The following is an 18,179-nucleotide window of genomic DNA, read 5'->3' as shown; positions in this document are numbered from 1 at the left end:
ACAAAACAATCAACCTCTGCTATTGCAACTTGTATAGCTGATCAGAACATCATACATCTAGTCCCTACCTACCGCACAAAATTACGAAGGGAGGGAAAAAAGCAGGTTACGGAGTAATGAGGAAGTTATAGAGACCCTGCGAGCCTGTTATGAGTGCACTGACTGGGGAACACTCACCGATGGGGCGAGTCTGGAGGAGGCTATGAACATCACTGGCTACATCCTTTTCTGTGAATATATGATTGTCCCAGCTAAAACTGTTAATGTATTTTCAAATAATACATGGATCACAAAGGAACTGAAAAACATACTCAATCAGAAGAAAATAGCCTTCACCTCGGGCTGCTAGTGGATTTCAGGCGTGACCAACCCGCTGCCCCGACTGGAGGTAAATGTCCAAACAATAGAGCGCGCTGAGGAGTATAAATATCTTGGTACTACCATCGATCACAAGCTCACCTTTAAGACCAATGGTGAGACCAGTAAGATCACCGGGCAGGAACAGACAGAAGCCACTCAGCAGCATCCATACCAAACGGACAGTGAATAAGGCCTCACAAATAGCTGAAGACGCCACACACACCCTCCATACCTACTACAACCTTGTGCCCTCCAGATGCCCCTCAGAACCAGTTAGGCCACATCTAGATTTGTATGTACCTCTATCTGTCTACTGAGCTCTTAACCACCAACCCCCACCCCTGACCCTACTCCAGGAAAATGACCCAAGGGGGGCGCCACAGAGCCACCCAAACATTCACCTCCAGTAATGTTTTGGTCATTTTGTGGGCTCAGGACCACTTATTTCTCCAGGCTAAAAATAAGCGCGGGAACTCCAAACTCCGAAAGGGTGCTCAGAGAGCACAGGGCTCCGCCCATTAATGCATTTTGTTGGTGTAATCGAGTTGAAATGGTTAAAGTCACTCCTCAGTATAAATATAGCACACTTGCGCCAGTGAAGAGTAAGCTTTTATTGGTGTAACTGATTGTGGTGTTTATGAGAGGTGGTCATGTATGAACACAACTGAACATACTTGTGTACTTGTGTTATTTTTTCAATATGCCATTATAGACAATAACAGAAGACATAAGTTACAAAACTATATACAGAAATTAAGTCCTCTGGGGTGTAAAAAGGACGGTACTAGCCCAGTGTCCGTGTCTCTGGGAGGGGTAGAGGGGCACTAGCCCAGTGTCCATGTCTCTGGGATGGGTTCTAAGTTGTATTATGCTTCACCCCTCCATCGAGTTTCGTGAAAATCGCTCTGGTAGTTTTTGTGTAATCCTCAGATATTATTTTATTTTACATGCATAGAAAAATGATAATATTGGTTGCTTAAGGGGAGACACCCCAGGTGAATAGGAAAAAAAAAATCCTTAATAGGTATCACCATCAAACTCCCCCAGTTTGTTAGGTACATTAAGGAGCATCTTTTTTGTATTACAAGTTTTCTGAAATCTTATGGATTAATATACAAATTAGGCATTATATGCGTATTCTTGTTTCATTTTGTTCACATATCCCTATTCAAAACTTTGTCCAAGGGGGATTTTTGATATCTCTTTTCTTCACTTCAGAAATCAGAAAATACTGTCAACAGTCATAAAAAGACCAATTTTCGCCATGTTTTAGGGATAAACTGTTATATAAATCAGGCTATGAATGAAATTTAAAAAATCCCCCTTGGCCAAACCCTTCAGAATATGGATTGGAACAAAATTGGAAAGTTAGGTGTATGTAGGTGCTACTCAAGTGGTGGTCATTTTGAGAAAACGGGCTTTGAAAATTTGTATTGTAAAAAACCATACATTTGCATTGGAAACCAATATTTACAAACACAATATCCAATCACATTATTAGTAACAACATTACACAACATCTGAAAACACAGATGTTCTATCAAATCTGAATAACACAGCATGTTGTGGATTCAGAATAGTCCAGGAGTAGACATTTTGTATAGAGAAGCAAGACCTGTTTAGTTGGAAGCCCACTCACCACGTCAAGGTACAGCCCACGAGTGGGATGTTAGTAAGACGAGACTAGAGACGAGACAATGTTAGTACGGAAGAGAACATTCCCTTTTAGAAAGCTTGTATTATTTTGTTAAACAGATCATGGACAAAGATAGACACATTTGACGAGGACATGCATGAGAAAACAGATTATCTAACCTTTTGTGTTTTTTTCCAGTGTTTAAGTGTTTTACATGGAGAAAACATGAATGAATGAATGAATGAATGAACATGAAGAGTAAGCTGATTCATAAATACACAGGACAAGATGTGGTAAACAATGCAGGGTAAACACCAATAGAAGCTAAATATAGATTGCCAAACAAACAAGTGATATAACCATCGTCAAAAGCAACACCATAGGAGACATCAAGCTACGCCGTCATAGGTCTACAGAGTCACTCCTCAGATGGCACCACACTAGCTAACCACAAAACTGTTCTAGGCAGCTGGTTTGTAGAACCCACTCAGCTGCAGTCCACAAAACTGTCCTAAAACCACAATATGTTCCTGGTGCGCATGGGGTTGTCATCAGTGAAGCAGACTACCCCATATTGCCGCCTTCGTGTTGTCCACTGAACGCTGGTTATTGAGAATTATTGTAATAATTCTCAATAACTGTAATAATTTTGTAACATTTTGCATTTATTGGCAGTCAGCTTACCTACCTCTGGGTCAACATCTGCATATGCCTGCCTAATCTGCTCTCTGCTTCTGTGCAAGAACTCCAGACCTCTCTCTATTTCAGCAACTGAAATTAAAACAGTTTATTTGGTCAGTTTATGGATGCATGTAGAAATGCCACAGGTAGAGAGAGGGAGACTACTGTGCATATGTATAGGCTTCTGATATTGGCTAGAGAGAGAGAGAGAGAGAGAGAGAGAGAAAGAAAGATGGAACACGTTTCAATAGCCTACCTGTCACCCTCTTGTCATGTTTCTGATACGTTTTCAGATGAAGCCCTGGGATCCCTAACACTTTACTAATCTTTTGGAGAGCTGCATACCCCAACCCTAACTCGTGCGCTAAGAGGACCATCCTCACATTGACATCAAATGCAACATCATTCCTAGTTGTATCATGAAGCCGAGTCGATGTGTATACACTTTTGCGATAGCCATTTCTCACAAAAACTGCACTCTAAGAGCAAAGTACTACAGAACCCACTATTCTGAGGATCTATGTTAATTTTAAGACCAGTCCCTGCACAATTAGGACAAATCAACCCAGTTATCAGCTCATTCAAACGCGCCGCATCTCTCTGCTGCTCACTGGACATGCTAACGCTAGCCTCATCTCCCTGCTGCTCACTGGACATGCTAGCACCGGCTAATGACAACTTGCACGAATAGGCACTTTTTGTCTCATAAATGTAAACCTTTCCATTTGTGACCGCCGCTGGTAATTTGGTCCTCAACTAGGCAAAGGTCATTTTTCAGTTTTTTACAGATTATGAAAGTGCAGATTGTAAGCTTTCAAATGAGGTCTCATACATTGAAATCTGAACATAGTTGAAGAAGATATGCTTATTTGAATGCTAGTACTGCCAAATCAACTTAGCTGAGAAATCCTCCTCCAAAGTTCTCCAACATTTTCACACCTCTGACTGCCAGGTAATGGGCGTGAACAATAGCCTGGTAACCCCACCCCCAGCCACTCCCCCACTGGACGATCTGTCATTATCTGTCAGAGTGGCTGTCAACTTGGGGTATTAACTGAGAGTGGCTGCCAAGTGGGGTGCTCTCTCACTGATGACCCCACACTCTTTGTCAGTATTAATCTTGTTCTCAACTGCATTCACAACACAATATAAGATGAAGTTCAAATGTAACATTCTTTATTGTCACATACATGATATAAAGTACAAGCATAAGTAGTAAAGTGTACAAAAAAAGGCAACAGTCTAAGTGTTAAAGTGTACAGTCAGTTGTCTGTTTTATAGACAAGGTGCATAGTGTTCATTGTGATCAAGTGTACAACAAAGTAATAACAGTCCCCAGCTCAATACTCAAGGTAATAACAACAGTACTCAGCTCAGTATTCAATATTCTGACAATGCAGTCTGTGCAAGTGTGGGCAAGTATGTGCAAGAGAACAAGCAACGGTTCAGTATACAAACAGGAAAAGGCTGTGGCCTTTCTCCTGCAGTGCTGTCCGTCCTGATGATCTGCAGTGAATCTACAAGCGGACAGTCTTGTTCTGAGCTGCTGTGGAGTTTGGCGGGGGACATGTGACGTCTCGTCCCTCATCAGAGCAGAACTCTCTGATCTTGTCAAAGTGATACGTCTGTCTGGCCATGTTCAGTCTGGGTGGGGCTTGCACAAGAAGACCTTCTCTGGGGGGCAGGACATCAGGCTTGCGCAGCAGCTGAAACTCGACTGCCGGTGCATCACGGTGTTCTCTGGCCACAACCATGCCAGGTCTCTCAGCATCAAAACTGCAATAGAATAGAAGGAAGAAAGTACATTAAACTATTGCCCACAGTATTGGCACTCCATATAGATAAAGGCAGCTGGCTGGATATTAGCTGCCTCGCTAGCTAGTTTAGGAACAAAGGGCTTGCTCACTAGCTAGCCATGTCCCTGTGCTAGGCAGCTGGCTGGATATTAGCTGCCTCGCTAGCTAGTTTAGGAACAAAGGGCTAGCTCACTAGCTAGCCATGTCCCTGTGCATGTTAGCTAACGTTAGTTAGCTAGCCTTTGTTAGTGCTAGTGCCTTTGTTATGATAGCTAGACTTAGTCACTTGTTTAGAAAGGAGCTACTGCTAAACGACTAACATTAATGTAATGTAAACAGCACAGATAGTATAAAGATAGCTTTCCCCAAAGCAAAGCAGAATGCTTGGCGGCAGACAACAGTGGTGTGAATCTGGTACGTCCTTCGACGCAACTTTCGCTTGGTAGCAACTTGCTTTGTTGATACAGTCATCTCTGTATCACAGGTCATCAAGAATAAAACTCCGTGTACGAACGAGTCCTGCTCTGCTGGAGTTTTAGCTGCTCTTAAAACTCTTTCCATGTCCTGGATGCCATCCCCGTCTATTCTTTAGCAAAAGCTGTAGCATCCATGGTTAAACTTGGGACTGAATGTAAACAAAGCCGGCGTGTTGGGGAAGGGTGGGGGGGTGGAGAACCCGGAAGCAATAGCCAATGAAACCAAATCATGCTAATCGATCTGCCCGCCCCCAAACCCGACTCGAAATCAGCTAAAAACGAGCTTAGTTTGCAGACTAATTATACGTATTTCGTGAACCTAAAACTGTTGTCTGTTATAGTAAGTGGGTTCTTCACAACTTCAACTTTGGTAATACAAAAAAAAAAAAAAAACTTTTTTTAATTTATTTTGCCCCCTAGCGCATTTCGGGTTTGCCGAGTTGCGGACCAAATCACCAGCCGCTGTCACATTTAGTTTCTCTTGTTTTCTGTTCAACCTTGCGGGCAAACACTGTTGTCGTTGTTGCTTATTACGTTTAGAACGCTTTACAGACGGCATTGTTTGGATTAGATATCAGGAAATGGAAATGTGTCACATGACGCGCTGAACCAATCACGTTCTCAGAAATCAACAACAGCCAATGAGATTTCACGCTTAGCATCAAACCCGCCTTTGTATTTCCACGATTGGTTGCTGATACAAATGAAACTATCAGGTTTGGTTGCGATAACATTGCGCTTGAGAGAGAGACCTTTCTAATGATACCTCACATGAGCCGGTCCAAATAACGCCCGCGGTTCGGCTCGTTTTGAAAGAAGGCTACCTTTTGGTGATTTTCGGAAGAATCTACAGACGCAAACGGGCTAAATAAAGTAAAATAAACATCTAAATGCGTATTTTTGATGTTTTATTTCCACTAGTATGAAAGAAGACATGTTATGGAAGCAAACTAGCACAAAATCTCAAATTTGACCAAGGCATTGAAAAACGATGTTTTCACCTACCGTGTCTCCCCTTAAGTGTTTTACACAAAGTACAAAATGGCGGGAAATCCAATATGGTGGAAAATGATGTCATGGGGTGCGTTGAACTCGGCCTGAGCCAAGGAATCCAACGGTGCCTCATTTTTAAAAATTGGGCTTACAGGTCAAAAGTTGCATGAATAAAAGCATTGCCAACTTTGACACGTTGGTGGCGCAAGAGGGTACGAGCTGTGGACATGAGTCTGGGTGAGGAGACTCAGGGGACTTCCTGAATGAGTGTGCCAATTTTCATAACTTTCTACCATACGCTTCTATGGGCTGCCATAGACTACAATGGCAGAGGAATAATAATAAGAAAAGGTAGAAACTTAATGGGGGCCTACGCAGCTTCGCTGCTTGGCCCCCAATAATAATAATAATAATAAGAAGAAAAGGTACAAGAACAATGGAGGCCTTCGCAGCTTCGCTGCTTGGCCCCCAATAATAATAAGAAAAGGTACAAACACAATGGTGGCATTCGCAGCTTCGCTGCTTGGCCCCGAATAATAAAGAATAAATATTAAGAAAAGGTACAAACACAATGGTGGCCTTCGTAGCTTCGCTGCTTGGCCCCCAATAATAAGAAAAGGTACAAGAACAATGGAGGCCTTCGCAGCTTCGCTGCTTGGCCCCCAATAATAATAAAATAGAATAACTTAAGGTGCCTACACAGCTTCGCTGCTTGGCCCCCAATAATAATACCAACAATTACAATAGGGGCTTCGCACTTTCAGTGCTTGGCCCTTATTAAAAAACCTACTATGATCATGCACAGCATCTGTGAAGTGATGCATAATGGCTTTTAAACCCAACATATGTTGTGTATCTAGTGAAAATTTCACAAGTGGTTGTAAAAACATGGTGGATCTCTAACTGGTATTATCTGTGCTCCTTCCCTCCCAAACTATCATCCACAGGGTGATATGCCATGGGATGACAAAGAGTTCCGTATGTACTTTCTAAGTGGGGCAGCTTTTTGGACAGCTGTTACCTACTACTTCTTCCTCCGAGACGGGGGCAAAGAGGTCACTTGGAAAGACTTTGTCAATAATTACCTCTCGAAAGGAGTGGTAAGTATTTCAGTTTTCTCTTAGTCTAGAAATGTGAAGTGTTGTGTGCCACAATGATGCTTGCATTTCATTAGGTCTAGTCTTAGCTGCTCCAGACTAGAGGTCTTCACAGGTCCAAAAATTAAACCCGTTCTGAAATGGACCACTGGCTTTCTTACCCAAACCCGATCCGCATCCTTTTTTTTTTTTTTTAAATAAAGAGACCCGGTCCCTAAATGGACCTGAGGATAGTCAGGACCCAGACCGAAACGGACCTGAGGACAACCAGAACCGTGCCCTAACAGATAAGATCCGAACAGACCCGACATAGAGATTCCAGCAGCAGCATGCACGAAACGGTTATAGCAAAAGAGCGATAATGTAACTATTGATTTAAAGGAGTAGTAAAGGGAAAATGCATGTTTAGCCCTGTTTTAAGGTTACTTATGATCATATACAATGGTTCAGATCAAAACGTTGACAAAACTAGCACTTTTGAGAAAGTCTGATAATTGCTCTACCACCGTTTAGGTCATACAATGGATGGGCACCTTGAAAAATCATTCAAAAACATGTTAAACTCTCAATTTCAAAGAAGAAGCTCACCGAGGGGGTAATTGGGGTCCGTTGGTGTTCTGACATCAAATTTGTCGCAAAGTATGATTCCTGTAGGGTTTTATTGATCATTTTATGAAATCCATTGACTTGTATTGAAGCGACCGTTGTAGATGTGTAGATCAATCTGCAGAGGGGATTCAGGAAGCGGAACTACTTATGGTAGCTATTGTTATTGTTTATGTTGCTAGGCTACCTAGTTTGCGGAAGTTTACACATGTATGTGCTGCGACTAAATAGTACTATGCTAAATATTTAAAAAAGCCTTTCCAGATGTACTAGAATCTTACTTTATAGCGAATTATATGTCAGAACGCCAACTAACACCTCGGTGAGTTTCTTGTCTTTGAAATTGAGAGTTTAACATGTTTTTTAATGATTTTTCAAGGTGCCCATCCACATCCATTATATGACCAAGACGGTGGTAGAGCACTTATCAGACTTTCTCAAAAGTGCTAGTTTTGTCAACGTTTTGATCTGAACCATTGTATATGATCATAAGTAACCTTAAAACAGGGCTAAACATGCATTTTCCCTTTACTACTCCTCTAATACCAATGTAATTCCAAAATAAGTAATTTATTTGTTTCAAATGGAATATTTTGTTTATCGAAATAATTACCTACAAAAGTTAAGAAAAACAGCAGAGCTCCTATCAAGAAAATCTAGTGATGTTTTTTTCATAAGGAAACATCTTTTGCGCAAGTCATCCAGCCATAGTCCTACTACAGCCTTTCTAAAGAAAGAACTGAAGAAATCTATATCTTATATTAGGCTAATTAACTCAGCACTGGTGATAATCGATCACGTTAGTCTGATTACAGCATTTAGATGGTTATATATAGGATGATAACTTTAACGAAAAGCTGCTACTGTAAAGTTCTCACTTAAACAGGTGCCAGAGCTGGTTTGTGTGGCTTTATGCGCCATGCAAGATGTGCTCAGCAGTTTGGCTGAAAGATGTGCTCATTTCCAAGAGAGATTACCAGTAGTTTAAATGTCTCATTTTAAAACGGGATTAAAGATTTGATATGAAAAAAAGATGATCGATTTCAGATGTGTTTACCCGCGGCAATGTATAATAAAACCCAACTCTTACCTGTGAGACATGCCAATATTTTGGAACCAACCCGCTCGGGTATCTGGTACGGTCTCAGGTTTTCAGGTTTGGGTGGACCCATGAAGACCTCTACTCCAGACTAGTAAATTCCACTTACTGTACCAGCAGGACCACAAGAAGCTGCTGGGAAATAAATAGCCAATAGTTCCTCTCAATGTCTGTTTGCCATTCAGTCACCCACAAAGCTGCCCACATCACTCGTATGATGTGAACAAAACAACACTCCTCTGTCTGAAGCCACACCATAGATGGTGGAATAGGGGAGAGTTAATGGCTGCTATAGACTGGCTGATATAATTGAACAGACGGAACTCCAGATCTTGTATATCTAAACGTATTCAGCAGGTAACTTCCTGGTTCTTCTTTCCACAGGTGGACAGGTTGGAGGTTGTAAACAAGCGCTACGTAAAAGTAGTGTTTTCTCCTGGAAAGACTCCTGTTGATGGAGTAAGCTCTTGTTTTGTTTTTTATATTGTTATTGTTATACTGTTTATTTTCATACTGGGTATGTCAGTATATATATATATATATATATGTGTGTGTGTGTGTGTGTGTGTATATATACATTATGTGTATATGGAGAAAGGTATTGGGACACCTACACATCACACCTACAGGAACATTTATGACATCCCATTCTAAATTCATAGGCATTAATAATCAATCAATCAATCAAAGCTTTATTTGTGTAGCGCATTTCATACCCAGAGGCAACACAATGTGCTTTACAGAGAACAAGGGAGGTGGGCATACGTCCAACCCCTACATATTCCAGAGGGAAGCAAAATAATAATAAGGTGTTGGTCCCCCCTTGCAGCTATAACAGCTTCCACTCTTTCCACGCTTTTTACAAGATTTTGGAGTGTGTCTGTGGGAATTGTTGCCCATTAATCCAGAAGAGCATGTGTCAGGTCAGACACTGATGTCGGACGAGAGGGCCTAGCTCACAATCTCCGTTCTAATTCATCCCAATTATGGGGTTGAGGTCAGGGCTCTATGCGGGCCAGTCAAGTTCTACCACACCAACCTCACCCAAGCATGCCTTTATGGACCTTGCTTTGTGCACTGGGGCAGAAAAAGGCCTTCCCCAAACTGTTCCCACAAAGTTGGAAGCATAGAATTGTCCAAAATGTCTTGGTCAGCTGAAACATTAACATTTCCCTTCACTGGAACTAAGGGGTCTAGGCCAACCCCAGAAAAAGACCAGACCGTTATCCCTCATCCACCAAACGTTATAGTTGGCACAATGCAGTCAGGTTCATGGCATTCGCCAAACTCAGACTCAGACTTTACGCCACTGCGTCCAATGCTTGGCATTGTGCTTGGTGATGTACAGTAAGGCCCTCTTATCCAACATCAGTGTCTGACTTCACTCGCTGTTCTGGATGAATGGGCAAAAATTCCCACAGTATATATATACATATACACATTATATACAGTGTTTCCGCTGGTAAGGTTTTGCCGTGTTGTTTATTTTATTTTTCATACAAAAAATAATAATACAAATTAGCCTATATTAAGTCTTAAATGAAAAATCTTAAACTTTCTAAATATTTCTGCCTAAATGCACTTTAAAAACCATGATAATAATGTCTATTACATATTTTCTGTGTCATCAGTATGTATGGTTCAACATCGGTAGCGTGGACACATTTGAGCGCAATCTGGAGACGGCCCAGTCTGAGATGGGAATCGAGGGGGAGAGCCGCCTGCCAGTGGTCTACTCCTCAGAGAGTGATGGGTAAGACTAACCAGCCGCCTGCCGGTGGTCTACTCCTCAGAGAGTGACGGGTAAGACTGACCTGTTTCAGCCTCTCCTTATTTACACGGTCAGAGCTATGGTAACGTGTGCTTCCTTACAGAAAATCTCTAAGAATTATGGGTTAGTTTGGTTTTATTTCGCAAGATCAGGATGGTCTCACGAACTGTGCTGCGAGCCAACGACTTCGCTCTCCTCTGCCTGCGCTGGGAGAGGGGAGGCAGCAGGCTACTGCAGCCCACTAATAATATTAAGTATGCAAGAGAACAATAGTGTTCTTGCTTTCAGCAAGCACACTTATAATACGTGTGCAAGAGAACAATGATCATGAAGGAGGAAGAGGAGAAGAACAATGACAAATGCATGAGGGTCTCTGCCCGGACCCTAAGAATTTAAAACTTTTTAAATTAAACAATCTTTAAAATTATGTGTCTAAGAGAACGTCCACGTTCTTGCTTTCAGCAAGCACACTATTAACAATAAGTATGCAAGAGAACAATAATGTTCTCTTTTTCTGTGTTTGTATCCCTTGGGAGGTGTTTGAAGGTAGCTGCTGTCAGCTTGTGTCTAGTATTGGAATAGCAGGTAATATGAATATGCATGACGACCCAAACTTTGTTTCCAGGCTCAGGTAATTTGGTAGCGAACAAGGGGAGGAGACATTTATGGACTAATGGGATAATAACCAATCTGTTCTCTACCACCAGCTCCTTCCTTCTGAGCATGCTTCCAACGGTGCTTATCATTGGTTTCCTGCTCTTCATGCTGCGGCGGGGGCCAGCGGGGGCAGGCCGACCAGGCCGAGGCATGGGGGGTCTCTTCAGCGTCAGTGAGACCACTGCAAAGGTGCTGCGGGATGAGATTGATGTCAAATTCAAAGACGTGGCTGGCTGCGAAGAGGCCAAGCTGGAGATCATGGAATTTGTCAACTTCCTGAAGAACCCCAAGCAGTATCAGGACCTAGGTGCAAAAATTCCCAAAGTGAGTTGAAAGAGGGAGCTCAAGTTTATCAACTTGTCTCACTGCATCTAAACTTGAGGGGAGGTACCATGTAATACCCTATTTTCTCTGTCCCCAGGGGGCCATCCTGACTGGACCACCTGGGACAGGGAAGACCCTCCTAGCCAAAGCTACTGCTGGAGAGGCTAACGTCCCTTTCATTACCGTGAATGGCTCAGAGTTCCTTGAGATGTTTGTTGGAGTCGGCCCTGCCAGGGTAAGCCACTCCCACCCAATAGCGCAGCAGACCCAATACTGCACCGGCCCATTTCAGCTCAGGCGTCATAAACCGTATTTCCATATAGTTCATGGGCCGACCTGGCCTGGCCTGGCGCTGTCTGACTTGGCGCGTCAGCCCATCGCAGCCAGGATTTGCATTCCCATTACGACAAGGAAATTCCGCTTGAAGATGCATCTTTAACTGATGACACACTGATCATGTTACACTGTACATGGAAACAACAACAACTACAGGATGAAATTCACACAGGTCTTGGTTTTAATTTGAGATTTTGTTTATTTGTAATTTACTCACAACAAATCTTCAGATTGACAGCTAGTCATGTGCAATAGTTTTTATCCTACACAATTAAACACAGATGCAGCCTAAAACCCCAGCCTAACACCAGTGCATTCAACAACAAAAATACTTTACTAAATAGACTGCACTTATATATAGTTTTCAACCGAAGCGCTTCTCATTCACCCATTCACACACACACATTCACACACCAGTGAAATAAAAAAATATTTTCATAGCGCATTATACTCAGAGATGAAGGGAGGGGAGCTGGGGCAGAGCTAATGGTTCGTTACAGAGGGGGCAGGGACCTCATACTGAGCCCCTATAGGCTGTAAGGAGATGCAAGACAGATCCAAAGGGAAACTTCCGTAGACGGAGTGGAAAGAAATGGAGATTGCATTTAGGTGTCCTATTTCAGCACTATGGACAGTGCCATGGATTTATCAATAAAAGGTGGTCTGCTGATATTTAAGCAACGCACCTGCTGATAGGCTATTTCAGCACCATGGATTTTACCCAATCCATCCATTAATTTGCTCAAACCTCCGTCAGATAAAGGATGAAAATATGGCAGGCTAAACTAGCAGGCAACCAAGGATAGGGGGACGCAACTGGGTCATGGGGTAATGTAATTCTCCTGAATTCACCATCAAATATCACCATAAAAGTCATGAGGTTAAACAAAGTTAAACAAAGTGTCTAACACATTTTGTGGTAAAGTTTGGGTCTCTTTTAAGAAATATCTTTATTACACAACACATTGCACAGTAATGGTTATGGGGCGGCTGTGGCTTAGGAGGTAGAGCGGGTTGTCCAATGAACGCAGGGTTGGCGGTTCTAATCTCGGCTCCCCCTGTCCACGTCGAAGTGTCCTTAGGCAAGACACTGAACCCCAAATTGTTCCCAATGAGCAGGCTAGCACCTTGCACAGCAGCTGCTGCCATTGGTGTGTGAATGTGTGTGTGAATGGGTGGATGAGAGGCCATTGTAAAGTGCTTTGGATAAAAGTGGTATAGAAGTGAAGTCCATAATGGGACCTGCTTTAAAGGGTCTGCGTGGTAATGGGTATGCTGCGTTATTGGGCGGACATGGTTTGATGGGATCACCTGGCACACATTTACCTGGCCTATATACTTAGAAAAGAATGATAATGTTATTTAGTAGGGATGCATGATATATCGGCAATCATATCGGTATCGGCCGATGTTAGTCATTTTTTTATATATCGGTATTGGTCCAATGTGCAAAACAGGGCCAATGTAAACAACCGCTAATTATTTCTGTCTAGCTGCTGTTGTCTGTTGTTTTTGAGAGGAAACAATGTGATACATTTATGATTAATCGGCTTTTCCAAATGTTTTGGAAATGGAGAATGTTCCATGTGTTTTTCAGTATGTATAACATTTGATTATCATAGAAACTTGTTTTTATACAGATCATATCAGCATGGGTAAAGATCTCAGCTCTAATTCATCCATGTATCTGTTCGTAACATGAGATTAAGACCAATACCGTAAGGCAGTAGAGTAGAGATTGCTCATAAACCGGTTACCTGTTACATCGCTTATTTACAGTAACCACCTGGGTGTAATTTTTGATATTTCAGTAAATCGTGGACGACTGCCCTATGGCGCTCTATAGTTAACGTTTGGAAGCTTGCCATTCTTTCTAGATAATTAGCTTCAGACAGTATACTGTAGTGTCTTCTACTGTATGCAATTATTTATCAGTTCCCAACAGCACAGGTATGTGTAGCTATGTGTTCAGTTGTGGACAGTGGCTTTCAAGTTAGCTAACTAGCTACTGTCGCTCGCTGCTACAGGGTACCGCTGCTGTCAAGATTCTTTCAAGCACGTACACACATCATACTATAAAGGAAGTGAAGGAAGTCATGGCAAGTGCATATTTAACGGGCACTTTTCACTAGTGCTTCAGTGCAATTCCAGTTGTCAGAAAAGAGGTCCCTGATTGAATTACCCTAGTGTCACTAGTGTGTACAATTTTAAGAATTGTTCCAGGAACTGGAAAATAACTTTCCCAACTCTGAGGTGACCAAAGGGATTCCCATAATTATCCATCCCTGAGATCGAGTGTGGCGCATGGTATGACAAAAAAGTCAGTGCTAGAGGGATTTTTCTCATTCACTTATCATTAAATAAATTGGATGGTGTTTAATGACAATGATCTACTTTTACTGACAATCTGCTTTTAATCAGCTTTAATGTTAATGATTTAGTTTTTTCCCCTCCAGGTCAGATGTAATGATAATGATGTGTTTTTTTGCCCTGCAGGTCAGAGACCTGTTCGTCTTGGCCCGTAAGAACGCCCCCTGCATACTCTTCATTGATGAGATTGATGCTGTGGGGCGCAAGCGAGGAAGAGGGAACTTTGGTGGTCAGAGCGAGCAGGAGAACACACTCAATCAGTTACTGGTGGAGATGGATGGTATTTACTACTGCTTTTGACCAAAACTAGAGACAAATGAAAGGTTCAATTAGCGAGTCATATTGTGAGTATAGAGGGAGATTGGTTTATAATGACGTTCTACTACAAAATGATCAGCAATTTCCTTCATTTTCCCACAGGGTTCAACACTGCAACCAATGTGGTGGTGCTTGCAGGCACCAACAGACCGGATATCCTAGACCCTGCGCTGATGAGGCCTGGGCGTTTCGACAGGCAGATCTACATCGGTACATACAGATCACAGTTATACTTTATATCCACCTTGTACTGCATCAATGTTCGTCACTGTTTAGAGCGGTCTATAATTTGACAGAAACTATGGCATTGGCTCATTATTTCTGCATTGTTTCCCTAGTCTGGGGCCGTTAATCCTGACATTTTCAGAAAATGTCCTTTCATCATGGAGGAATGTCAGTCCTGTGCCAGGCTTGAGCCGCTGCACCTCAGCAGTAGGCTAGCTGGTGTTAAATGCTCAATTCTTATGGTCTGGCGTTGTCCCAAATACATGACCTTCAATTGACTAGAGTGAAAACACAGCGGGCCCAATGCAGGCTGATCACTGAACACAAACATCTGCTTTGTCTTTTCATAATTCTCACAACTACAAATGGAATTACCTGAGATTCCACACAGTTCAGTTCAGTTTACTTTATTAGTGCCTGTATTTAGGTTTGGTTTGCAGTAAGTCATCCACACAACAACACAGACAGTAGACAAACATAATATAAACAATATAACTTTAGATTACTATTGTAACCCTGGTTCTTTGATAATATGAGTGAGGTGTCTCACCTGTGGGATAAACCTCACACATGATTCCTTGGGAAGCCTTTCAAAGTGTCTGTCCATGATTGGATAGACCAGTTCACACGATTCACAGGGACGTGGCGGAACTGCATTCTCGGCCCTATCTCTTCCCCGTGCAATGCAAGCAAGGAAGTGCGATGAGACACCTCACTCATATTATCAAAGAACCAGGGTTACGATGGTAACGTAAAGTTCTTTCTCTAATATTTGTTCAGTGTCTCACCTATGGGATAGATGTAATCTACTCCCGAATTGCAGATAAGCCATCCGAAACCTGCGAAGGCTGGAAACCTGCCCCCTAAGATCAACCAACACGGAGAACCGTGTGTGCCAACAAAGGTGCAGTCATGTCCAGTTGGTAGAATATGATAAATGTGTGAGGAGTCGACCAACTCACAGCAGCACAAATATTCTGCAATGACAACCCCCTGAACAGTGCCCAAGGACTATCCAGACCTCTGGTGGAATGCGCCCGAAGGTCCACCGGAGGCTGCAAACCTCTAATCAATCAATCAATCAAAGCTTTATTTGTATAGCGCATTTCATACCCAGAGGCAACACAATGCGCTAAGCCATGCATATGGCCGCTACTATCCAATGGGACAGTTTCTGGCTAGAGATAGGTCTCTCATTATGAGGGGGAGCCCAGGAGATGAAGAACTGGTTGCTCTGTCTCAACACTCTAGTCCTATCAAAGTAAGCGCACAGCGCGCTCACCGGACAGGGACAGTGGAGAGGAATTCCTCAGGAGAGGAAAAGGATGGAGGATGGAAAGCCAAGAGCTCGAGAGCAGAGCTACCGGAAGCGTTAATGACCTAAAAGGGCATAAAAGCATGGTTAGGTCATGAGAGCCCACACACCCAGGGCAAATTGCATGCATAGGGGGTGAACACATGCAGCTCACTCACTCGCTTAGCCGAGGACAGAGTAAAGAGCATTGCAGTCTCGAAATAGAGCACTTTCATATCAACACTCTCCAGACGTTTGAAAGGCTCTTGGGACAGTGCCTTCAACACAATGGAAAGATCCCAGGAAGGGGCCAAAGATTTGCACCCTTAATGTAATGGCACACCAGCGCATTCACACTCACCATGGTGGAGCTGAATCGATAGTGGGAAGCAGAAATAGCAGCCAATTATATAAATATATATAAACAGTGGAGAAGGCTCTCCGATTTTCCAAAAAGCACTGTATACTGTAAAAGCATAACACCTCTGGAACAGCATTGGAAGGGAATGATCTGTTTCAGATCACACCGTTTCTCGAATACTCTCCACTCATTACCAGTGGAGGCAGCCCCAGCACATTGAAATTCTTTCTTTCTCTTTATTAGGATCCCCATTAGCTGATGTCAATGAGATCAGCAACTCTTCCTGGGGTCCACACATAACACAGAACAACAACAGATAGGACACTTATAGACAAAACAGTTACACACAAATTAAAAACATAAAAACTAACAGTCCATTCTCATAAAAAAGGTCATACATTACATTAATATTACAGTACCATGTCACATACTACAATACTAACGTGCAATACATTTGCCTACATATGAAGGGCTATGAGGTGGTGCTTCACTTGTTTGTTTTTTTATTTTTTATTTTACTATGAGCTTTAGCTATCTGAGTTGGAAGTGAATTCCACTCAACCATGGTTCTATACATTACTGTGCGTTGTTTTGATTTAGTTCTTGATTTTGGAACTGTGAAGAGATCTCTGGTAGCATGTCTGGTAGGGTAGGTATGTGTGTTAGAGCTGAACATTAGTTGGCTGTACAAACATTGAGGAGTCTTTGACATAATTATGTTTCTTACAAAAACAAGAAGTGAAGCTGTCAGCCTCTCCTTGGCTTTTAACCAGTGAAGATTTGCATGCATGTTGTTCACATTTGATCTTAATGTACACCGTAGGGTAAGACGAGCAGCTTTGTTCTGAGCTAGCTGGAGTTTCCCAAGATCCTTTTTAGTTGCACTTGACCATATCATTAAGCAGTAATCTAGATGTGATAACACCAGAGTCTGCAGAACTTGTTTCAATAAGAGTGGTGTTAAAAAATAAGAGCATCTTTTAATAACAGATATGTTCCTACCCATTTTTCCAACCAGATAGTCTATATGCCTGGTCCAGGATAGTTTGCTGTCTACTATAACACCAAGAAGCTTGGTTTCCTCCACCTGCTCAATAGCTGCATTGCCCAGCGTCAGGTTCAATTCAGGTCTCATTTTCAAAGAGTGATTTGTTCCAAATACAATGCTCTTAGTCTTTGATGTATTTAGGACTAGTTTGTTGGTGGTAACCCAGTCTAGCACTGTGTGTAACTCTTTGTTGAGATCTGCAGTGATTTCATAGACTGTGGGTGCATGCACATAAACTGTTGTGTCATCTGCGTACATGGACACAGAGGCTTTATCCAAAACAAGTGGTAGATCATTGGTGAAAACAGAAAACAGTAAAGGGCCCAAAGAGCTCCCTTGCAGAATTTCACACATAACAATTTGAATGAGAAAAACTACCATTCTAGAAAACTCTTTGTGTTCTATTGGATATGTAGCTTTCGATCCATAATGGGGCAGATGGAGCAAAACCATAACACATACGTTTTTTCAACAATAGTTTGTGATCAATCACATCAAAGGCTGCACTGAAGTCTAACAGTACTGCTCCCACAATGTTCCTTTGATCAATTTCTGTCAGCCAATCATCTGTCATTTGTGTAAGTGCTGTACATGTTGAGTGACCTTTCCTATACGCATGCTGGTAGTCACTTATCAAGCTGTTCACAGATAGATAGCATTGTATCTGGTCAAATACAATTTGCTAAGAACCGGTAACAGACTAATTGGTCGGCTGTTAGGTCCCGTAAAAG

At 42.3% G+C, this 18,179-nt stretch overlaps 1 protein-coding gene across 3 annotated transcripts in view; it reads left to right on the top strand.

Annotated features, from left to right (window-relative positions):
- afg3l2 (AFG3-like AAA ATPase 2) overlaps positions 1-18,179 on the top strand; it is a 68,123-nt gene that overhangs the window by 21,733 nt on the left and 28,211 nt on the right. For all 3 annotated transcript variants that reach the window (XR_014630702.1, XM_084446994.1, XM_084446995.1), the window contains exons 5-11: positions 6,890-7,042; positions 9,129-9,203; positions 10,376-10,497; positions 11,223-11,496; positions 11,594-11,731; positions 14,329-14,482; positions 14,623-14,730. Coding sequence is in view for 2 of the 3 variants with exons in the window: in XM_084446994.1 (XP_084303120.1) it covers positions 6,890-7,042; positions 9,129-9,203; positions 10,376-10,497; positions 11,223-11,496; positions 11,594-11,731; positions 14,329-14,482; positions 14,623-14,730 (1,024 nt within the window). In the remaining variant the exon portion in view is untranslated. The remainder of the gene's footprint in view (positions 1-6,889; positions 7,043-9,128; positions 9,204-10,375; positions 10,498-11,222; positions 11,497-11,593; positions 11,732-14,328; positions 14,483-14,622; positions 14,731-18,179) is intronic.

The sequence above is a fragment of the Borostomias antarcticus genome, assembly GCF_949987555.1.
Source record: "Borostomias antarcticus genome assembly, chromosome: 12".
Taxonomy (NCBI): domain Eukaryota; kingdom Metazoa; phylum Chordata; class Actinopteri; order Stomiiformes; family Stomiidae; genus Borostomias; species Borostomias antarcticus.
The sequence above is the reverse complement of the archived record's forward strand: the minus strand, read 5'-3'. Positions and strand labels throughout refer to the sequence as shown.